The 24754-nt window shown below is 40.2% G+C and overlaps 1 protein-coding gene across 1 annotated transcript; it reads right to left on the reverse strand.

Annotated features, from left to right (window-relative positions):
• Positions 1-1481: 1481 nt before the first annotated feature.
• txlng (taxilin gamma) lies at positions 1482-20336 on the reverse strand. Its single transcript, XM_023276772.3, has 11 exons — positions 20289-20336; positions 18214-18322; positions 16720-16870; positions 15793-15884; positions 15476-15646; positions 9689-9883; positions 6042-6161; positions 5812-5886; positions 5585-5677; positions 5405-5500; positions 1482-2297 (listed from the first exon to the last, which is right to left on the reverse strand). Exons 2-11 carry the CDS (start codon positions 18304-18306, stop codon positions 1944-1946), a joined length of 1440 nt encoding a protein of 479 aa, XP_023132540.1. The 5' UTR covers positions 18307-18322; positions 20289-20336; the 3' UTR covers positions 1482-1943.
• Positions 20337-24754: the final 4418 nt, after the last annotated feature.

Consider the following 24754-nt stretch of genomic DNA (forward strand, 5'->3'; position numbering starts at 1 on the left):
TTTATGTCACAATCTTGCATATTTTTGTAATGCTGCATTTGATCCAAAACCATATTTAAGGACACAATACAGGTGGAAAAGGAAGGCCAAATGATCAACCAGAAATTTAAGTACCAATCCTCAAGATTTCAGACCTGTCCAATTTGGTCTTACCTGTAGCAACAGATTAAGTTTTGATGTTAAACAGCCCAGAGTTCCATTCAAAATGACAAAGGCATCAACCGCTGCAGGAGGCAAACACCCTCTAAATCAAGTCACGGTTTAATAACAGAAGAAGAAAGCCAATGATCAGTCAGTCGTGACTGAATGCTGATTTAATGAAACCCTTGCACGGGTATATCTGCCACATGGCACGTAATACGCTTAATCTTTTCCTCAATTATGAACAGGTCGAAAGATTTTGAAGTTTTAGGGTCACCGTAAGAAAAGTTAAAGTCAAACATGTTCAGAACAAAGCTGCACATTAATTCAAAATTTTGTCAAGTTTACCCAATCTATGATTTTGTTCTCAAAATGTCACTATGCAGCTGCTCATTGGGGGCAGCCACCCACTGTAGATTTCAGTTTCACTCTTTCTAGATATGTTTAACAGGAGCACCTAGCCCGATGATAGACGAGCAGACCAGTGAACAAGTCTGACTACCAACAGGTTGTGACGCCTGTGTAATTCTAAAGCTGGCTTTGGTCAGACACACTGGCTGCCAGGTTACCGCTCTTTATCAATAAACTGATCGTAGTGATCACTGACATACAAACAGCATTTCACAGTCAGGCTCAATTTTACCCCCAAGTTTGGTGTTCGATCCAAAATGCTTTCACACAGTAATTCTCAGACGGTTTGGCGTCATTATGATCTTTCCAGCAATACCTTGCACAAGTGAACAACAGTATATTGACAGCTGTTTTAGTCCTTGGAGTACGAGGCATGTCCTGATTTTGCCATTTGGCATGACCAATTTTAAGTTCAACACTTTTTTTTTTTTTTTTTTTTAGATAAATTGACATTCCCAGTAGCTATCTTGCAGTTAGCAAGCTGGTTACTTTCTTGGGCCATTGTGATCAGCTGACTACAGCTAAGCACAGCATGTTCCCCACTAGTAACCATGTGGTAGGTCAGTCACAACATTCCTAAGTTTCAAATCAGAACCACCCTTTTCAGTGACATGCACATTTAGTTTGCAGTGAGAAAAAACAAAAACAAAAAAAACTGTATCCATGTAAAATGATCAAAGTATTTGACACCCTGTTGCTGGTCCTGAGGCCCAACCCTGACTGCTCAGTTAACATAACATCTTGTTTTCTCTTCCAGTTTTGTAGGTCACATTGTGACTGCCTCATTCTGCCTCTTTTGTTAAACAGTTGAACTGCTGGGCAATATAGACCCTTGCTTATACCAACACTAACTGCTTTTAGGTTGCTTCCCTTTTGCTTGGCTGAGCTGGGTCATAATAAATATATAAACACCTATGACAGAATGCAAGTGAAGTACCCATTTTGAATTTAATCAAACTAGAATTCCCAAACACAAGACATGACACTGCAGGAAGATACCATGTGAATAGAGAAATAAAAGGCCAGTTATACTTTGTGCAGCTTCAAACTGACTGCATGGAAGTCTCCTATGAAAATACAGTTATGATAGAAAACAGGGAGTACGAAGTGCTCGCCACAAAGCCAATTATTACAACCAGTATAAATGTGGGCAAAGTTTTAGAACGGAATCCTTGATACTATCATTTTATTGTTCTGAATCTATCGCACAAAAGATATGGGTTAATTTTCCTTGTAGAAATCTGGAGAGGCAAGTCTACAATTAAAAGAAATTAAATGTCATTCAAAGATGTTTTTTCTGGCTAGTTGTGGAATTAGGCTGGAGCCATGTGGAGCTTTTCTACTCTTCCCTTCTCACCTCCACATAGGCTACGTAGACTCATTCAGTCCTGCTATATGGTTGGCCTGTCTGCAGGCTGGGTGCTTGTCGGCACAGCAGTAGTGGTTTTGTCAGTGAGGTCCATTTCAGATGGTCTGGAAGCTTGGTGGACCCCCTGTGTCTCCAGCCCATCATCCTGTGCCGAATCCTCCGAATCTGCGTCCTCCACCTCCTCTTCCTCCTCCCCAGCTGAAGGCTCCTGTGGCTGTGTCTCAGGAGTTGCTGCGCTCCCTTTGTCTCCCTGCTCCTGGAAGAGGCTGAGCCGGTTGTTCAGGTCGTTCCTCTCCTTCTGCAGAGCTCTGCACAGCCTCTCCAGCAGCTCCAGTTTCCCCTGCAGTGCCTTGAAGTGGCCATCACGCAGAGTTTTCTACAACACAGCACAGCGTTTCATGAGTATTCCAGCGAATATTTTTGGGGAATTGGCAATTTGGAGGAAGGACCAGATGAAACTAGAAAATGTCTAATCTGCGCAGTCAAGCAAATAGGCTGACCAAATCTTAAATGAACATTAAATGTAAATTTGAGACCAAAAATGTCAACATCATGATTCACGGATATTCACAAAAGCCACACTGTTAGTGTGCATCAGAATCTAAAATGGTCTGTTCTTATTTACTTACATACCTTTCTACCTTAGTGCTACTCAAAGTACTTTAGACTGTGTTTCATTCACACACCAGTGGCTACATGCAGGGTGCTGCCTGCCATTTGGAACATTGGGTTCAATGTCTTGACCAAGGACACTTTGGCATGTGGGGGGGCTGGGGACCGAATCACCAACCTTGGAGGGGACAACCTGCTCTACCACCTGAGCCACAGCCTCTGTGTCTTGGAGCAAGTGCTGGGATCCTTTATTTCAGTGGCAAATATTGGCAACACTATAACGTAAAAATACTCCATAGTTACAAATCAACATCATGGATCAGACACAGCACACAGCTGCACCAGCTGCACCATCTGGGCAATAAGCTGGTCCAAGTGTCAAAAATAAAAGCACTGGTGATGGAGCAGATTACATCATTACAGTTAACAGCATTACTCATCTGAATTCCAAGCAGTTTTGTTTTTCTGTTTTTACTCCGCCAAGGAACACGGCGGAGTTATGTGACTATCGTCGTACTTTTGACCGTCTGTAACATTACTGAACTAGAAAAGCTCCCAGAGCGCACTACTCCGCCAAGGCTGCTCAGTTGACATATTTCTGACGTATGAAATCTTTAATAAAATATGACCTTGCACTGAGCACAGGCATGTGTTACGTATGTCCATATGGATACTGAACTGCGTGTAAATTACTCTTACAAAGGTCTGTTGATCAGTTCATCACTTTTGGCAAGCCTTTGTTTTGCTAGTGTTAAAATAACTGTTCTCTCCAGGCTTTTATTTTGAAGGTGTATTTTTTTAATGTTCCAGGCTTTTATTTTGTCACCATTCCAGTGGCACAAGAAGTGTTTATCTAAGAAGCGGTTTCTTGACATGACGAAGACGCTGCCGAAAAGTTCAAAAATTCATGTGAAGATGAAAGAAAAGGGTTCCACGCTGTTGGTGTCTAGCAAAGGATGTGTCTAAACTTAGAAGCACCTAGCTGCAATGGGGACAAGCTCTTACGATGTTTCCTGAAGAAAGGAGTGAAGGACAGAAAGGTGAATTTGTGTCCAAAATAAGGCTGACGGCTGAACATAAATAAAGACTTTGTGAAACAGCAGGAGCTTCACCATTGTCTGGCTAAGGTTTGCTACATTGCGTGACCTAAATATGTAGCAGGCGGCAGGAATTGATGGGACTCAAACACCCCACAGTTTAATCATTTGTTCCTTGTATGATTTCCAACTGTTAAATCACAGTCAATTTGCAGTACGATCGCAATCATGTGATCGTCAGCAGGTAACTGACACAGTGTTCATTTGTCATGGTTACAGCGACACCGTGCCGGCAGCTATATCTCACAATGGGAAATCCTTAAAGCTGTGGATCCAGACTATAAGCCGCATCACTGTGAAAATTTAATGAGGTGGTCCTTGTACCATTTCTGAATTCCCCTGAAAATTTCATCCAAATTCGTTAGTCCGTTTTTGAGTAATGTTTCATGCTGACAGACAAACAAATGTACGCCGATCGTCCCATAACTCCGCCGTTCCTTAGCGGAGTATAAATGAACTAACAGATTTGGATGAAATTTTTAGGAAAGGTCAAAAATGACAGAAGGACCAAGTGATCAATTCTTGTCGTTTGCTACATATTTAGGTCACGCGATTCGTTATCCGTACATAATGTACACGTTTAACACATGCCTGGTCGCAAAAACAAGGTCATTTTGTTTGGGGGTACATCTATATTAAATGGCCACATTCTATGTTGTCATGATTTTTGATCAATAACTAATAAACAAATGCTTTATTTATAAAAAAAAAATAAAAAAGTTGCATTTCTGACAATGCCATATGGGAGAATGAACAGCCTTGGCAGAGTACTGCGCTCTCTCAGTGCTTTTTAGTTTAGTTTTGTTTTTTGCTCCTGTCAGATTTAAACTGTGGGCTCATTTTTCAATGCAATATATAGTCCTACACCTCCCTCAAAACAGCACAACAATAACTAGAAGGAAATATATTCTGTACCGTACAATAAAGTCATAATGCCATAAATCCTAAAAAAAAAAAAAAAAAAAAAAAAAAGAAAACAAAATTTTAATTTCTTTGATAACCGACTCTACAAAAGTAAAACACACCTGGAATCAGCATTGTACAACATTTCCCCAAGTGCCCACAGGTGCTACCAGTACTGGAAAACAAGCTCAACATACAACAGATATTTTACTAATATTGGAAATTTGGCTCCATCCTCTCTTTTCCATGTAAGCACAGCCTGAAATTAGGCTAAAAAGGCCTTGAATCTTTGTCTCAATGACTGTTGGTCACAATTGAGTCACGAACGGCTTCATTGTTGCATTGAGGAATGCATGAATCTGATTACTGAAAAGAGTTTCCTTTGAGACATGCAAATTAAAGTGATTTGATGAAATATTGCAATTTTTTGTTTCGATTTGGTTATTTTTCCTGACCAAAACAAAAATGACACATTATTAGTTCTGGGACCGTTGAAAAATCTGACATTTGTTGTTCAATGTTTGTGCAGCTTCTTGCTACCACAAATGGTGTAATTTAGGTTTTTTTTAGATTTTATATGGCATGCCGTTTGGGGTGTTTAAAGAGTTAATTTAACAAAAAATGTAGAGCAGAGGCATAAATTAGCATCAAATGAAGATAGGAAAAAACTCCCGTACCACCTGTTAAGTACGGTTCATGGTATGAGTTATAGGTTTACAAAGATCTCATAACCATAGATGTACAGTGAAACAATTTACAAGTGTTGATAGGCTTATTTTGAAACAAGCTATGCACACACACACAATTCAGAAAAAGAAATGAGAAAGAGAACTAATGTTTGTATGTTTTTATTTTTCCTCATAAAACTCACCTCCTCTGCCATCTGCAGCAGGACCTGGTTATTGCTCTCCCATTTGGTCCTCCACTGTGTTGTTTCCTTTTCCAGCTTCTTGATCTTCTTTGTCATCTAGAGGCAAATCCAGAAAGTTAACAGCGGGAAGGGAAACCACTGAGAGGTGCTAACAGGTGAGAGACCATTTCATTCCCTCACCTTCTCCATCTCTTGTCTAAAAGTGGTGAAGACTTCATTGCTTTTAGCCAAAGTGCTCTGAAACTCCTCAAACTTGTCCATATACAGGGAGAGCTTAGAGATGAGATGAGAGCAGAGAGAAACTCAGTTTCAAACCCTTCAGCTGAACTGAAGAGATCAAAAGGTCTATATATTCCAGGTTAGGAACTACGGTATTGACAGATGTTCTGATCAGTGTGTGTGTTTACCTGCTGTTTAAGCTGTGTTTCTTGCTCCCTCATCAGCTCACACTTGCGTCTGGACTCTGTGGCATCTTTCAGCAGCTAAAGTATCACAGCAGTCGGCACAGGGTCAAGCAAGTTTAGTACTAACAATGATCCTAAGTATTGTTTAAAGATTTTATTTCTGCTCACTCACAATTTACCACTGCTATTTGATGGTACAATAAAAAAGTAAAACATACAGATGATGTACTCACAAAGTCTCTCTCTCTCTGCTGCTTCTCCTCCACTTCCTTCATCATCTCAGTGATTCTCTGCAGCTTGGCATCCATCAGCTGCTGCTGCAGCTCCTTGTGCTTGAACACCTTGTCTATGTGCTGCAATTGAGACACACACCTCATTTCCATTAGGCTGAACATGTTTAATTTGTTTCCATACTTGTCTGCTCTTTGTAAACAGCCAGCAGTTTAGTCAAAAAGTCACTGAAGTTTTATCACGTGACTGCTGGTCACAGTGGCTCCGAGGAAGGCATATTTTATTAATTTACCTTTTTATAGAATCAGGTACAAACATTTGAATTTTGGTTCATTTTTAATGGAACACATAGAATAAAGTGATTCTAAACAAATGTCCCAGTTTTATGCTCAGATTTGGTTATATTTTCCAACAGAATGACAAATCACAGATGAGGAGTTCAATTACCATCAGAAAGTTGAAAATTTGAGGGTTCTTTTAATTTTACAGTTTCTGGCTAGTAAATGGTGTTATTTACTTTGGTGATTTTCCAGAAAGATAGCATGCCTTTAAAACCTGCTGCTGGGTTTTGTGGCTCAGAGGGTTAAAATTAGTTTTCTCCAATATTGCATTTGATCCTTGTGTACATATTAAAGCATTCATTACCTTTCAAAGTGGCACAAGTTCCACATTAGTACAACCTTACTGAACTGAGAAGGCAGGTCAAATAACAGTTTTTGGACTACCAGAATTTCTGTGCTGTTATTGGAGACGATAGCGCAGCTCACACATGAAAACATTGCCCTCAGTATCTAGCTGCCCTTTACAAACTGTTCACTGTTTGAATTTGTGGGTGGTGTTTATTGTTTTTCTGTAGCAGCAGTAACACAGTTATGGTATCTATACCAATATTACATGTTTGGTAGCTTACTTCATTGAGTATTATGCTTTTAATTAAAAAATTTTATAGCACTAATTAATATATCCTCTCATAGCACTCAACATAGTAACCTTATAAATTTAAAACAGAGAACTAGGGCTGCAACTAACGATGAGTTGATGAATCGTCTGAGCACGATACGTCATCAAAAGCGGAAGTGAGCGCGCAATGCAACAGAAATCACCGTCCGAGCGGAGCGCTAAACACGGACGGACATCTGCACTGCATCGTACATATATAATATATGCATATACTATATATGCACGATACAGCACAGATGTCCGTCCGTGTTCCGCGCTCCGCTCGGACGGTGATTTCTGTTGCATTGCGCGCTCACTTCCGCTTTTGATGACGTATCGTGCTCAGACGATTCATCGATTCATCGGTAGTTGCAGCCCTACAGAGAACCCAACAATCCAACATTTCCTTTGTATGCCCTATGAGTAAGCTGTCAGTGACAGTGGAAAGAAACCAAAAAACAGCCAGATTTAACAATGGGGAATTTCAAAGTAGTCAGACAGAACCAGGCTCAGGGAGGACGGCCAAATGCCTCGACCAGTTGGGTGAGGATTGGGGGTGAGGGAGGTCGGAGAGGGCAGGATGGCAGACAGAGAACAAACAATTCATAAGAGAACAATGAACATTTAGAACTTCAGGGAAGACACAAAGTTGGTGAATGTAATGGTGGTGTGTAACTGTATGGAAGAAAGAGAGGAGAGGAGAGGAGAGGAGAGGAGACCAGGGAATCATGGGAGTCCCCTGGCAATCTAAACCTATAGCAGCATAACTAAAGATCACTCAGGTGATCCTGAACAGTCCTAACTACTGTATAAGCTTTATCAAAAAAGAAAGTTTTCAGCTTAAACTTAGAGGGTGTCTGCCTCCTGAACCCAAACTGAGAGCTGATTCCACAGCAGAGGAGATGATAACTGAAGGCTTTGCCTCCCATTCTACTCTGGGAACCACAAGTAAACCTGTAGTCTGAGAGTGAAGGGCTCTGTTAGGATGATGTTGTACAGTAAGGTCTCTAAGATAAGATGGAGCTTGGCCATGAAGAGCTTTATATGTGAGAAGCAAGATTTTAAATTCTATCCTGGATTTAACAGGCAGCCAATGAAGAGACGCTAACGTTGGAAAAACATGATCTCAGTTACTGTTTCCTGTCAGAACTCTGGCTGCAGCATTTTGTATCAGCTGGAGGTTTTTAAGAGAGTTATTGGGACATCCTATTAATAAGGAATTACAAAAGTCCAGCCTAGAAGACACAAATGCACGGACTAGTTTTTCAGCATGATGTTCCTGATTTTAATAATATTACTCAGGTGAAAGAAGGCCATCCTACAGACTTGCTTTATATTTCAGTTGAAGGACGTAACCTGGTCGACAATAACACCAAGCTTCCTCACAGTAGAACTGGATGCTAAAGCTTGTTTTATGCTTACCGCGTCCGCGAGGTCCGTGCGGCTCCGTGCGGAAAAATTACGTCATTTTCGCACCCACGCCCCCTCCAGCGGCCTTTCCGTGCGGAAAATTTCCGCTCCCCGTACCTCCACATTTTTCTAACCAACGCGGACGAAGCCGCACGGAAAAACATGGCGGAGGGCCAGGACCTACTCGTAGCTGAAGTCTAGAAATACGTGCACTTATACGATTCACCACACAGAGATCACCGTGGTAACCGGGTTATGAACTATTCATGGTGTAAAATTAAAACTAACTGCTGAAATGCTTTTATTCGGTAAAATGCCGTGTTGTAAGTGGTGTAAACAATGGCAAACTTCTTCTTCTCTAGTTTAGTACCAGAGTAGACCAGGTAGACGTGTGTTTGAGCTACACTGCCCCCTGCAGTTTGGAAGCAGACTTCTTCTTCTCTAGTTTATTACTAGAGTAGACCAGGTAGACGTGTGTTTGAGCTACACTGCCTCCTGCAGTTTGGAAGCAGACTTCTTCTTCTCTAGTTTATTACTACAGTAGACCAGGTAGACGTGTGTTTGGGATACGCTGCCCCCTGCAGTTTGGGAGCAGACGCGCACGGAGTATAAATGCACACACGTTCTCTCGCACGGATTTCCGTGCGGCAGATTTCCGCGTGGCTCGTTCGTGCGGAAAGTATATTCCAGCCTTAAGGCGATGCCATCCAGAGTAACTATCTGGTTAGACGGTGTGTTTTTGAAGTGCTTAGGAACAAATAACATCAGTTTTATCTAAATTTAAATGAAGAAAATCACAGGTCATCCAGGCCTTTATGTCCTTCAGACATGCTAACTGATTGGCTTCATTTGACTTTATAGATAAATTTAGCTGAGTGTCATCTTCATAACAATTTGAATGTATGCAGGGCTTCCTAATAATATTGCCTAAGGGGAGCATGTACAAAGCAAATAATAGTAGTAATATAGAACCCTGTGGAACTCTGGTGTGGGTGGAAGAAAAATCATGAACATGAACAAACTGGAATCTGTCTGATAAATGTGATTTCAACCAGTTTAGTGCTGTTCCTTTAATCCCAATGATATATTCCAGTCTATGTAACAAATTGTTGTGATCAGCTGTATCAAATGCAGCACTGAGAACCAGTAGAACAAGTCTGGGTTGTCCACTGTCAAGGATTTGCAATATTCGTTTAAAAAAAAAAACAGTCTGTCCAGGCTAATGGCATGCAGCCACCATCTGCCTGGACAGGTTACTTTTACCTCAGTGAGTTAATGTAGTAGTTTTGGGTAGTCTCACCTCCTCTCGAAGCTCATACTGCTCAATGAGCTTTTTGAGCTTCTCGGCCAGCTCCATGTTCTCCTGCCTCAGCTTGGTGTTGTGGGAACTGTGCTGTTCCATCTGAACCTCAATATCACCCAAGGTCATCTGGAAATGCAGCATGGCCTCCTTTCGCTGCTCTTCGTACTCCCTGGAACGTTGGGCATTCTCCTCCTGTCAGGTGACAGATGAGGTTATGAGAGGAGAACAGGGAAATCTGCTCTCCACACTGGCAACAAATAATATTATATAAAGGATAGAAGTACTATAGATGACTGTAGCTACTCAAAAAAATTCTTTATATTGCTTTCAAATGATTAAAAGGTTTAATCAGATTAATCACAGGGTTATGTGGATTAATTTTGATTAATCGTGATCACTATCATTCCTTTTTAATCTATATTAATCGCGTTTCATTTTGCATGAGGAAACAGATTCAAGAAAGAAGGGAATGTATCTGCACTTAACATGTTTATTAAACATGTGCTTCAGTGGAAAAGAAAACTCCTTCCTGCAGAGGTTCATATTACTGTAAATTGGTGGACTGTTCCATCTTTGGGGTTTTTTTGTGTTCAAAAAGAGGGCCAACATACTGTTTAGCACAGGGGTATTCCAACTAAAATTCAAAGAGGTCCAGCCAGAGAAAATGTATTAAAGCAAAGGTCCAGAAAATCTTAATGTCTAACTTGAATTAGTGTGATACATGATGTAACCTGGTAGTCTTATTAGTTTCTGCACGTAATCAATAACTGACCGTCAAATCAAATAAATTCAGTACAGTTCAGAAACTTTTTGACAACATTTATTAATAAATAACTTTTGATATAACTGTACATCTGAAAATAAAGTGAAAAATAATGACTGAACAACCTGAACCAACTTATATACATCTTTAACAATACCTATATCTCAAAAAATGTAAACAGTTGAACACTTTTACATTTTTTTCTCTTCTATCACTCCCCTTATACCCCTGCTGCTTAATGGTAGAACTGAGCTGTCAGTATTCTGAATCGTGGTCTGAACAGTGTCAGGGTCATTCTCAAACATACACTATATTGCCAAAAGTATTCGCTCACCTGCCTTGACTCGCATATGAACGTAAGTGACATCCCATTCCTAATCCATAGGGTTCAATATGACGTCGGTCCACCCTTTGCAGCTATAACAGCTTCAACTCTTCTGGGAAGGCTGTCCACAAGGTTTAGGAGTGTGTTTAGGGGAATTTTTGACCATTCTTCCAGACGCGCATTTGTGAGGTCACACACTGATGTTGGACCAGAAGGCCTGGCTCTCAGTCTCCGCTCTAATTCATCCCAAAGGTGTTCTGTCGGGTTGAGTTCAGGACTCTGTGCAGGCCAGTCAAGTTCATCCACACCTGACTCTGTCATCCATGTCTTTATGGACCTTGCTTCGTGCACTGGTGCACAGTCATGTTGGAAGAGGAAGGGGCCAGCTGCAAACTGTTCCCACAAAGTTGGGAGCATGGAATTGTCCAAAATGTCTTGGTATGCTGAAGCATTCAGAGTTCCTTTCACTGGAACTAAGGGGCCAAGCCCAGCTCCTGAAAAACAACCCCACACCATAATCCCCCTCCACCAAACTTTACACTTGGCACAATGCAGTCCGACAAGCATGGTTCTCCTGGCAACCGCCAAACCCAGAGTCGTCCATCAGATTGCCAGATGGAGAAGCGTGATTTGTCACTCCAGAGAAGGCGTCTCCACTGCTCTAGAGTCCAGTGGTGGTGTGCTTTACACCACTGCATCCCACGCTTTGCATAGCATTTGGTGATGTATGGCTTGGATGCAGCTGCTCGGCCATGGAAACCCATTCCATGAAGCTCTCTGCGCACGGTTCTTTAGCTAATCTGAAGGCCACATGAAGTTTGATGGTCTGTAGCGATTGACTCTGCAGGAAGTTGGCGACCTCAGCATCCGCTGACCCCGCTCCGTCAGTTTACGTGGCCTACCACTTGGTGGCTGAGTTGCTGTCGTTCCCACACACTTCCACTTTCTTATAATACAGCTGACAGTTGACTGTGAAATATTTAGGAGCGAGGAAATGTCACGACTGGATTTGTTGCACAGGTCCTATCACAGTTCCACGCTGGAATTCACTGAGCTCCTGAGAGCGACCCATTCTTTCACAAATGTTTGTAAAAGCAGTCTGCATGCCTAGGTGCTTGATTTTATACACCTGTGGCCATGGAAGTGACTGGAACACCTGATTCTGATTATTTGGATGGGTGAGCGAATACTTTTGGCAATATAGTGTATTTGGAGCTCATTGGTGGGTCTGGAACCATATTTAGTTTTATATTATATTCATAGTTGAGAAGCTGGCTTACAGCTGTATGTTGAGCCAAACAGTCAAAATGTGCAGGGCGACTTTCCTCTCAGTGTCGATTTGTTTATTACTCCACCAAGGAACGCGGCGGAGTTATGTGATGATCGGCGTACATTTGTCTGTGAATCTGTCTGTCCATCTGCAACATTACTCTAAAACAGACTAACAGATTTGGACGAAATTTTCAGGCAAGGTCAGAAATGACAAAAGGACCACCTCATTAGATTCTGGCAGTGATGCAGCTTATAGTGTGGATCCACGGATCTGTTAAGGATTTTTCATTGCGAGATATAGCAGCTGGGACAGCGTCTCCGTAACCATGACAACAAGTGAACGCTGTGTCAGTTACCTGTGTTGCAGGCCAAGCCTGCTCTCCTTTAACCTTGGCAGGCTGCGGTGTGTGTGTGTGTGTGTGTGAGTGAGTGAGGGTGATGTAAAGAGGAGCGCTGCAGCGGTGTGTGTGTTGCAGAGACGAGTGTGGAAGCGGAGGCATAGTGAGATGCACCTTGATGATATAGCCAGTCATAGAGAGCAAGTGTGAGAAGCCAGTGTACCCCAGATGAGCTGTAAGTGTGGATAGTTGCTGCCGGTTCAATAAAGTGCCTCGTTCTCCCCTGCAAAGTTTGTCCGGACTTATATTGGCTGTTACCATTAACGAGTCACGCTAAGCTAAGCGGGCTAGCGCTACCCGAGGCTCCCATAGACTGTAGGCTCCCCAACCACGGTTCGGCGGCCGGCAGAATCGAGTCGGTAACACCTGCAACAATTCACTCGACCCCTTACATAGTTCGGTCACGCAATTCGGGATCTGCACTACATAACGTACACATGCACAACACATACCTGTGCTCACGCAAGGTAATTTTGTATTTATTTAGTTTGTGGGTCGATCTATATTAAATGGCCAGATTCTATGTTGCCGTAATTTCTGAATACACAAATGGAGGAATGAACAGTCTTGGTGGAGCACTGTGCTCTCTGAGTGTTTTTCTTGTTATCTTTTTGTCCGTTCTCCTCTCATCTGTCCCTCACCTGTGTTCTGAACTCAGCTGCATGTTTAGTGGCCGGAATGCAGAAACCAATTCACTTGCTGAGTAGCTTTACGTAGGATGGCTGAACTCGTACCTCATTGGTCTGTGTGTTTCCTGAGCTGATAAACACTGGAAAAGCTGCGCCGGTGAATTTAAAATACCCGAAATGCGTTGCCAGAGACGTCTTTGGGATTTTGAGTCATTCTGCGCTGCAGATGCGTTAATTGCGTTAAAATTTTTTATCTGATTAATTATGGTGCCGGATTAATCTGCGTTAAAGTGGTAATTTTGACAGCCCTAATTCTTTATTATCAGAAGCTGGAGGAAAATTTTACCATATATGACCAAATTAAAGCTGACATTGACAGGAATTAACAATAATAACAATAATAATCCATTTATTTATAAAGCCCTTTCAAAGTGCTGTACACAGACATAAAACAATAAAAACTGATAAAAACAATAAAAAAGACATCAGAAAAACAAACCATTTAAGATTCATATGTAAAAGTAAACAAGTGTGTCTTCAGCTTTGTTTTAAATACGTTAATGGAAGATGCCCGCCTGATTTTAGCAGGTAGACTGTTCCACAGTGTTGGTGCGCGGAAAGAAAAAGCCCATTCCCCAACCATCTTTTTACGGACCTTTAGGACACTCAGAACCCCAGTCCCCTGGGAACGTAGAACACGAGTGGGGGGACATACGGGTTCAACGGATTGGACGGGTATGATGGGGCAATTCCATTTACAATTTTGTAGGTTAGTAGCAGCACCGTAAACTCTGCTCTAACCTGAACAGGTAGCCAGTGCAGAGAGGCCAGCACTGGAGTGATACGCTCGTATCTACTCACTCTGGTCAGCACATGAGCTGTTGCGTTCTGGACCATCTGCAGACCACGAAGGCGCTTGTTTGGCAGACCTGATAAAAGGACATTACAGTAATCTAACCATGACGAAACAAAAGCATGAATTAGGACCTCAGCATACTGAAATGACAGAATCTGTTGTCTTGGAAATGTTTCTGAGGTGAAAAAGGCCACTCTGGTCACCTCTTTAATATGGAACTTGAACGAAAGAGTTTTATCAAACAGAACACCAAGATTCTTGACTCTGTCTTTACCATTAATAGCACAGTCACCCAAAGACAGAGTAAAATTGACAGAGGATTAATTTTTGAAGGTCCAATAACCATCATTTCTGTCTTAGCAGAGTTCAAAAGCAGGAAATCTGTTGATAACCAGCTCCTAACAGCTGAGAGACAGGCCTGAAGTTTATCAGTGTCAGATCCACTTTGAAGGACCAAGGGCATGTATAAGTGTAGATTATCTGCATAACAATGAAAAGAAATCCCAAAAGAATGCAAAATTTGGTCCAAAGGTCTCAGATAGAGAGAAAACAACAATGAACCCAGTACAGACCCCTGCGGAACCCCATGCCTAACAGCACAGGACTCAGAGAACACGTTTTTGAAGGAAACACTATGAGATCTCTCTGACAGGTAAGACCTCAACCAAGTCTTACCTCCTTTGAGCACCTGGCCTGAGATACCAAAATAATTCTCAAGTCTGTCCAGTAAAATACAATAATCCACCGTAACAAAGGCCGAACTGAGATCCAGCAACAACAGAACAGGTGATGCCTCTGAGTCAACAGTTAACAACAAATCATTCACCACTTTTGTCAACGCTGTTTCTGTGGAGAATTCCGTCCTAAAAGCTGACTGAAGAGGCTCAAAAAGATTATTTAATGACAAATATTTAAAAGCTGATTTAAGACCACTTTCTCAAAAACTTTTGACATAAAGGAAAGGTTTGAGATGGGCCTATAATTAGTTAGGGAGTCAGCATCCAAGCCAGGTTTCTTCAAGGGTGTGACAATGGCAGATTTAAAACAAGCTGGGAAAACTCCAGTGGAAAGCGATATATTCAAGATATATGACACAGAGAGGCATAATGTGGACCAAAGCTCTTTAATAACCCACACTGGCAGAGGATCAAGAGAGCAGGTTGTACACCAAGGGGCCATGACAACGTTAGTGAGACTGTCTAAAGAAATAGGCTCAAATTCCAAGAAGCCTACACCACCGTAGATAGGAAAAGTAACTAAACCCTCTACTTTGTCAGTTAAGGACTGAGGAATTGTAATTCTGATATCCTCTACCTTATCATTAAAATACAACAGAAAGTCATGTGCAGACAGATCAGAGCTGCTAATAACTTGGTGGTGTTGGGTAAATTAAAGAAGTGTCCATGTTATTGAAACACCATGTCACTTCTATGGATCATCAAGGATTAGTCATGAATTTGTGTTCTGAAGATACTTTGTTTTACTCAAGGTTACCTGACTTAAACTAGAACAAAAGCTACAGTAGCAGTAGGCTGTTGTACCTTTAGTGTTTTGTTGTGTCTCTGTAGCTCCCTACAGAGACTCTCCAGCTTGCTGCGAGCCAGGATGGCCTTGCTGTGCTCCCCCTGCAGGTGGATCTTCTCCTTTACTATTTGAGACTGCTTCTTTTGCAGCGCTTTCAGTTGTTTCTGCATGCAGCGGCTCTCCTCCAGCTGAAAACACCACACAGTCACTAAAACAAATATCACTTTACAGTCCAATGTTAATCTACCTTGCACAAATAAAAAGACATCATAGTAATTTTGAAATTAAAATACACTATCAGTATCAAATACAGGTATTCAAACATTCTGCTTACCAGGTCTGCATATTTCTTGCACAGAGCTGCTAGTTTCTCCTCAGGAGTGGCTAGGGTGTTGAGGGCTTGCATTAAAAGAACAACTTCCTTCCCTGGAACATAAACCAAACAAAGGACAAAAAATTAAAAAAACTTGAATGGACATATTGGTCCAGCTGCACCACACTATAACGCTGCTGAAGGGGGAAAAAACACTGTGGATTTTTTATTTCTTTAAAGCAATCACAGTCGTCATGGGTTCAATTAAGTATGGAGCTTTGGTGTTCCCCTTAAAACAGTGATGGTAAAAATTGTTGTGGTGGAACAATTGCATATAGGGAGGCAAGCACTGTGATGAAAATGGATAATCCACCACAAAAAACTAGCAGGGCTGCCTTACTGAACACTCCAAATCCTAGGCAAAACTTTGAGACACAGTTTCATTTTCCCTGTAATTATGCTGATGCCCAGATGTTGCTGTTGCTGTTGCTGTTTCTCTCGGGGCGAAGAAACCAGTAATGCACAGACAGTAGAAGGGGGGAGAATGTAGACCAAAATGATCATCCAAATTTCAGGCTTATACCCAAAACCTACATCCAGTGAGTCAGACTAGACAGAATATAACCGTTGGTGATTAAGATGCCACTCAAAAAAGTATAATAGCAACTTAGGAAGGATATTCTCAACAGCATTGCCCAAAGAACTGAAAATCACATTTTTATCTGGTTTTCAGTTTCTGCTTATTCTAATTACAAAACAGCACTGATAATTTCAGACAACTACAATATTACCTATAAGATGATAACAGCTGTTTGTGTTTTATAATTCACAATACCTTAAAGGAAATAAAGAGGGATAAACACACAAGACAAACATGAACTTGCCACCACGTTGCAGAACTAGTTACATGTTTAGAATGCCTGTAAGATTAAACTGTGGTGCCCCTACCAAAGGTTGTGTCCCCTGTGGTCTTCATGTCTCCTCCAGGATCAAGCTCTGCCTCGCCTAGGTCACTGGGACTGTCCTCTCTGCCTGGAGTTTCTCCTCTCTCCTCCTCCTCAGTGCAGCACAACTCCAAACCAAACTCTGTAACCTCCTCCTGATAACATACACACACATCCACATGAATATGAAGCAGTTATATAGCTTCACTTAACAGTTCCATAAATAATAATAATTCCAGGAAGTCCCATGAACCAACAAGAGTATTTCCACTAAAGCTTCGCCCACATTAAGACTTCAACCTCACTCTGGACGAGTGTTTTAGCACCATTTGAGAGATAATGTCTTTCCATACTAACAGGCCTAAAAACAGTGTCAGTTTTAGGGGTCCTATACTGCAGGAGCAGTGGGGATGCTTGGTGAGTTAGGCAATTTAAAACATTAATGTACTAGTGGAATAGCTGAAACCAATCAGCAGGTTTAGTTCTCTGCTTAGCCCTCTGAATCCCAAGCAGTTTTTGGCTGTTTCTTTGCTCCTGTCATAGTTTTGATAACTGTGGACTTATTTTTCACGGCAATATAAAGTTCTGCACTTCTATTGAAACAGCACAACCGTGACTGGAGGGAAATGTTACTCACCTAATACTTTTACCACTTTAAATGTTTCAACTGGCCTGATGTATCAAGCACATGAATTTTCTCAAACACTTGCTAAATATCAATATAAAAGTAACAATTATTACCAATGTAACAGGGGCAGCACGGCGGTAGCACTGTCGCCTCACAGCTCTAAGGTGCTGGGTTTGAATCTGGGCCTGGGCTCTTTCTGTGTGGAGTTTGCATGTCCTGTATGGGTTTTCTCTTCCTACCACAATCCAAATACATACTGAGGTGTATTAATGACTCTAAACTGTCTGTATGTGTAAGTCTGAGTGTGCTTGGTTGTCTCTGTGATGAACTGGTGACATGTCCAAGGTGAACCCTGCTATCCTAAGTTTAAGTGTATGCTTTATTCAAATGTTTTCAGGGCTTTACCTCAGAGAATTAGAACTTGTATATTGCTCTTTTCAAAGCCAACAGGTTTGCTAAAAACAGTAATTTTGCATTGCAGAATTCAAGAGTTACTGTGTGTCACTCTGGTGTTTTACCACATTTGTTCGGATATCAATGAACAATTTAAAACACAAAACTTCCGTAGCTTTGGAGCTGACACTCTTGTCCGTTTCTCCAGACTGAGGGCTAAGGGTGTGCCGACAGTCATCTACTGTGGCAAATATGGTGATTAGGAAAAAAATGTACGTAAGAGGGACTGTGTACAACTCAAACATAAACGTCAACATTTTTATGCACCATACCAAATCATAGCTTTATGCTTATTTTCATCTGCAGTCCCTTGTAGTCTCATTTGTAGTACTCCACTTTAAAGAAAGCCTTCTATACCTATGATGGCAAGACAAACTGAGAAACATTGACAAAAAATAACATTTTAACAATGGCTACCTGAGATGGGCTGTCCAGGTCAGGTGGAGAATCACTGCCTCCCACAATTCTTCTGTTCGCCACATCAATCTCACAGACTCCTGTTGTCTCCATCAGTGTTGATCACAAGCTAGAAATATGTAGTAAGCCAGGACTCAGAAAAATGTATACAAAACACTGCATGACCAAATTCTCGTATCTAGTAATGAGCAGTAGAAGCAGCATTTGAAATAATAGTACCTTGAGCCTACCATTGGCTACAGATATTAAACCCAATACATAAAATCTCACCTCTAACTCTTCTTCAATAGTTAATTTTAACACCTTCGAAAACATTTTTACATCGAGAATCATTGAGTCTTCTGCTTTTGTTTTTTCTCACTGCAAAGTACTAATACATGACAGCAGGCTGTTGCTGTATTGTCTTCATGATATTCACATCTACTTTCTTAGACCACATGAAGTCGTGCTCTGCTCTGATTGCTTTCTCTGGCATAATATCCTGTAGTGTGTACATATCTAAGTTTACACAGAAGAATATTTGTGCCGTTTCTTCTTATATGTGTGAGGCAACCTGGTTAAACAATTAGTTACATTGTTAAAATCACTGCAGTGTGAGCCAGGGTTTACTCAAAACAGTGCCAACAAGATATAATTTAGAAAAATAGTCAAATTGATGCTGAGTACACAGAGTAATAGGCCTAACAAGGAACCTTACATGTGCAAAATATTCTAAAACAATACAAGGGTCAAAACCAAAAAATCTACAGATGCGTTCAATCAGATCAGCTTTCCTTAGTGTTTCCTTCAGCGTTGACCAATTAGATTTGTGGAAACAAACACTTGAAAACAGCACCTCCGTGTTGATGTACTACAAGCTAACAGCACCAGAGCTACATTTACAGCAGATTCCTATTCAGGACACCCTCGTCTAAAGTGTCCAAAGCACAACTTTTCTGAAATTTGCTTAGCTTTTACACTAAGCGTGGCTATTGCCACGTGACAAAACCAGACAGAGAGAAACAAGCCTTTCACCTAAGTACCGTCTTACCAATGCAATTCCACTTAATGAGTATCAGGCTGCAAAAGTCAAGCACGTGTGGACAACAGCAACCTGAACATGCCGCCCGACACGGTTAAATGACAGCACTGCACACAGCGTACCTCGACGTGGAGTTCACATCAATATGATTTACATTCAGATAGCAGAAAGTTCTGTATGAATTATGGACCGTGTGGTGAAACCACACTTAAATCGGCTCGTGCAATGTCAGAGCTACTTGCCCACACCAAGAACATGTAGTTAGCTCATCAGGAGAAACTTAAGGACTATCTCGTTTTTGATAATCAGCCTAAACACGTAGCACATGCCTGTGATTAGTAATAAATGATATTCGACGTTGCACTTTATGTCGCGATTTTTTCCGTTGATCTGTTGTACGCTAATGTGTAATTGGTAAGTAATGGAAGCTAAGCTTGCAATTTAACAAAGTTCAAAAATAAGCACTGATTGAACTATAACACTTAAACCGAATTAAAGGATACACAATTCAGCATCTAGAAATTGTCTTTAAAAATGTAGCATTTGCATTGTGCTCCTAGGGATCCACAAGGTAACCGTAAACCTTCGAAATAGTAAGCGGAGTCTGGTGTGACGTCCCATCGACTCAAGACAGAACGGCGCGTACGGGTTCCTGGTCATGTTAGCTACCTAGCCAAACGCAGAGTTTCAGTATATAGCCCTACAAATTAGCTTCCCTTAACATAATTGTGTCGATTTAAACAGATGTTACCCTGGATAGCAAAGAGTTTAGCTAACAGATTAACACCAGTAAACCACGATTCTAATGTACGCGAACATTAGTTTGCTATTGTTAGCAGGGCTAATCCTGTGCTAACAGCTAGTTGGTGGCTAGCTCTGCTGGCTAATACTAGTGAACTTTACTTCGTCAAATATCAAATGTGTCATCGTGAAGGGAAAAGCTACACGGTCCAGGTAACAGAGACGGGTCGCATACTACACTGACGATATGTATAATCAACATGATAGAATACTGTAAAAGCAATTATGTTGTTTAAAGACACTGAACGTTTACCTGTGTGTTTTCACTGTGGATGAAAGCAGGACACAGTTGAGTTGTAAGCACACCAGAACTGTCACACAATAGGGAAAACGTCTAGCCGAATCCTTTCAAAATAAAATCTAGTTAATATAAATGGTTTTTTATATATATATATATATATATATATATATATATATATATATATATATATATATATATATATATATATATATATATATATATATAAATAAATTTTTCCCCCTCCGTAATATCGCAGGGCTACACACAGAGACAAACAGTCACATTCACACCTACGGACGATTTAAAGTCACCAATAAACCTCAGCATGTTTTTCGACTGTAGGAGAAGCCGGAGTACCTGGAGAAAACCCACCACACATGCACAGGGAGAACGTGTGTATATATTGTTTTGTGTAATTTCATTTGTTCATTCTATTTGTTTGAGAAGTGCTATACAAATAAAGTCTAACTGACTGACCACTGACACTGTTTCTCCACAGTTTTTGAATTATTTATAATAATTTTTTTGTGATTACATACAATTTTTAGGCTAAAATAATAATCAGCAGTATGCTTGTTTACTTGTTTTTGTGGGATGTGATATATGCATGTGAGCTGAAATTAAATTTTCGTTTAAACATTTTTGAACATTACAACAAATGCACACAATCTCACAATATGTAGATCCACCCTTTGGAACACGCTATTAACATTTTAGTTTGATAGCCACAGAAACACCATTGTGTTTCTGATCGTAATCTGTTACAACTTGATGCAGATGAAGTCAAAACCAAAACCAAAACCAGAAACCTGTAAGCTCGTGTTTTTCCGGGATGTCAAGGAGGAGGGAAAACAGTAACTGCTTGACACCCAATCCCTACAACAAGTACAAAAGCTGGATACCAAATCAAGTTACCAAGAATAACGATGTTCTTGGTCCAAAAGTAGCATTCCTGCTGACATTATTATTATTATTATTATTATTATTATTATTATTATTATTATTATTATTATTATTATTATTATTATTATTATTATTATTATTATTATTATTATTAGTGTCCACAAATTTCAACTGTGCTTACAGTTTTTTCTCATGTAAATGCATTGAAAAAAATAACATAAAAGGAGGACAAGAAGACTTTGACAATAGACAGATGACGTTTCTTGTTCAAATAGAGAAATTCAACTCTGAGAAAGCGAGAAGACATGCCACCATTATTTACAAAGCACAAAAAAATAAAATAAAAATTGACAGCTGCTGTGCCAAAGCACTTTGTTGTTGAAAAGTGAAAATATGATTGGTGTTACAAATTAACATACCAAATCTGAATATTAACCTCAACAATGTTTTTATGGTGTGATTTTACAAGAGTAAATATAATATTAAGTAATAAACTCCTCTAGAAATTAAATATATTAATACTCTATGTGACTATAATATTTGGCTAACAAATTTAATAGATTTTATTATTATAGCAAAGACATATTGGCATAAGTAACTAGAAAAGCACTCAGAGAGTACAGTACTCCACCAAGGCTGCTCAGTAGTATCATTTCCGACGGCTGAAATCTTTAACAAATCTGTGGATACAGATTATAAGCCGCATCACTGCCAACATCTAATCACTTGGTCCTTGTGACATTTCTGACCTTCCCTGAAAATATCATCCAAATCCGTTTTTGAGTAATGTTGCTATCAGACAGACAGACAGACTCCTTGGAGGAGTAAATATGGAGCTTTACCTACTTAATTTCCAAAAAGGCTGAGAATCAACAGTATTATTAATTATGGAGATTAAACTGACTAATCTAGAACTAAAGTTGTGATCTTGCAAAAATATGTTTGTAAACATAACAAATCCAAGGATTTCTTGAATTCCTTATAAACAAGCTTTCTTTTTTTATTTTAGTTTTTCTGTTTTGTGTTTTTTGTTTGATTTATTGTACATCACTTCAGGTTTAAATTTAGCCTGTTTTGTTCTATTTTCAGAGCCAGAAGAAATGTAGATAATATTCACATGAGCTATATAAGAGGAAACCTCAGATCATTACAGAGACATAAAAAGATCCATGCAGATGGTGAACCTCTGGGACACAAGCATGCCTTACATACATAGCATTTCAAAGCCTCATCTCAAAACTTTATTGAAATAAATGTTAACCAGCACGGTAGACAGACCCTTAAAATCCATTTCATAAAATGTCCTTTATTTGGTAATTTAATAATCAAGATTGACATGACTTAGATGAATATTTTTCGCAAATCCATATAAAAATATGAACAGTATAAGTGACTCACAGCAGCATATGCTCTCACCTCCAAAAGTATTGGAACAGTGAGGCCAGTTCCATTATATTTGCTTTAGACTGAGAACATTTGTGTTTGACATCAAACGATGAATATGAGATAAGAGATCAACATTTGAGCTTTATTTACAGGTATTTACATCTGGATCTGATACACAACTTAGAAGATAACATTATTTGTAACAGAACACCAAATTTTTGGTGATCAAAAGTATTGGAACAGATAAACTTACAATAGATTAAAGTGAATAAGACTTAATATTTAGTTGCATTAACCGCATCAGGACTGTGACCCACTGACATCACCAAACTTTTGGATTCTTCTTTTGTGATTCTTTTCCAGGCTTTCACCGCAGCCTCTTTCAGTTGTTGTTTGTTTTGAGGGGTTACTCAATTCAGTCTCCTCTTTAGCAGGTAAAATGCAGCCCTATAGGGTTGAAATCTAGAGAGTGACTTGTCCAGTCTAAAACCTTCCACTTGATGTCCCTGATGAACTCCTTTGTTGTTTTGGCAGTGTGTTTTGTGTCATTATCTTGTTGCACGATGAAGGATCTCCCTGTCACCTTGGTAGTATCTTTCTTAAAATTGGCAGACAAAATGTTTCCATAGACTTCTGAATTTATTTTGCTGCTGCCATCACGTGTGCCATTATCAATGAAGATTAATGAGCCCATCCCAGAAGAATCCATGCAAGCCCAAGTCGTGAAATTACTTCCACTGTGTTTCACAGATGAGCTTGTATTTTTGGGATTATGAACAGAGCCTTTCTTTCGCCAAACTTTAGCCTTTCCATCACTTTGGTAAAAGTTCATATTTGTCTCATCAGTCCATAAAACTTTGTCCCAGAATTTTGAGGTTCATCTCTGTACTTTGTTGGCAAATTCTAGCCTGGCCTTCCTAATCTTCTTGCTAATGAGTGGTTTGCATGTTCTGGTGTAGCCTCTATACTTTTGTTCATGAAGTCTTCTGTGAACCATAGATTGCGATACCGTCACACCTGCCCTCTGGAGGTTGTTACTGATGTCACTAACAGTTGTGTTAGGGTATTTCTTTACAGCTCTTACAATGTTTCTGTTGCCAACTGCTGCTGTTTTTCTTGGTCTACCCGTTCCACGTCTGTTACTTAGTACACCAGTGGTTTCTTTCCTCTTCAGGACATTCCAAATGGTTGTACTGGCTATTGCCAATGTTTGTGCAATGGCTCTGATTGATTTTTCTTCTTCTCTCAGCTTCACAGTTGCTTGTTTTTCACCGACAGCTCTCTAGTTTTCATGTTGGTTACACTTCTAACTATAAATGCAGTCTGCATAGGCAAAACCCAAATCTGAAACGGAATGCAGAAACTGAGCGCTATTTATTGTTTGAATAATCAATGTAATATTTTTTACTGTTTCTGGATTATAAATTGTCTAATTTATGGGATGTTTTAAATTCAGCATGCTTCTTAAACTTGCTGGTGGGTTTTGATGTTCAGAAGGTTAAAACAATTGTAAAACTACAGTATATGCAGATTGAACCATGCCACTGGTTTTCCATAGCTCAACACACACTCAAGCTGAAATCTTGACATGTCAGAGAAGCTCTACTTCAAGTGGACCACACCTTCCTGCATGCAATATATTTCTCTTTTTTAAAAAAAAAAACAAAAAACCTGGCATGCCCTAGGGCTCTGTATCTGTCTGGGAATGTTCCATGTGTAATGTTTCAACTGGTTTATGCTAATTTGTTTGTGAATATGCAGAACTAATAAACAGTATCAGTGGACATGAGACCCTGTGTTAAAGTGTGCCTGTTGCCAAAGTCTAGTTTTATACACATTTGAGATCAGTGTGAACATAACAGAAATAAGCCATTGTACTTCAGCATGGGAAAACTACACATTTGAAAAAGTTGGAGTGGGGAGTTAACACTGAACACATTTACCCTTCATTATCTAACCATGGCATTACCTCTGATGTAAAAAAAAAAAAAAACTGTGCTTCTATGTGGAAAGTTTTACAGTAATTGTTTTTAGTGTGGGAGTGCACAGTAGCTCGGTGGTTAGCACTGTCGCCTCACAGCTTGAAGAGCTGGCCTTCCCAGGATCTTTCTGCATGGAGTTTGCATGTTTTCCCTGTGCATGTGTGGGTTTTCTCCAGGTTCTCCAGCTTCTGTCCACAATCCAAAAAC

Source organism: Amphiprion ocellaris, chromosome 1 (assembly GCF_022539595.1).
Source record: "Amphiprion ocellaris isolate individual 3 ecotype Okinawa chromosome 1, ASM2253959v1, whole genome shotgun sequence".
Taxonomy (NCBI): Eukaryota; Metazoa; Chordata; class Actinopteri; family Pomacentridae; genus Amphiprion; species Amphiprion ocellaris.

Excerpts from the sequence above, each read along its gene's own strand:
- txlng (XM_023276772.3), bottom strand. The coding sequence starts at position 18,306 with ATGGAGACAACAGGAGTCTGTGAGATTGATGTGGCGAACAGAAGAATT. Across the intron at positions 6,162-9,688 it reads AGTATGAGCTTCGAGAGGAG|CACATAGACAAGGTGTTCAA; the intron begins GTGAGACTACCC and ends TCTCAATTGCAG. Across the intron at positions 5,678-5,811 it reads AAACACAGCTTAAACAGCAG|CTCTCCCTGTATATGGACAA; the intron begins GTAAACACACAC and ends CTCATCTCTAAG.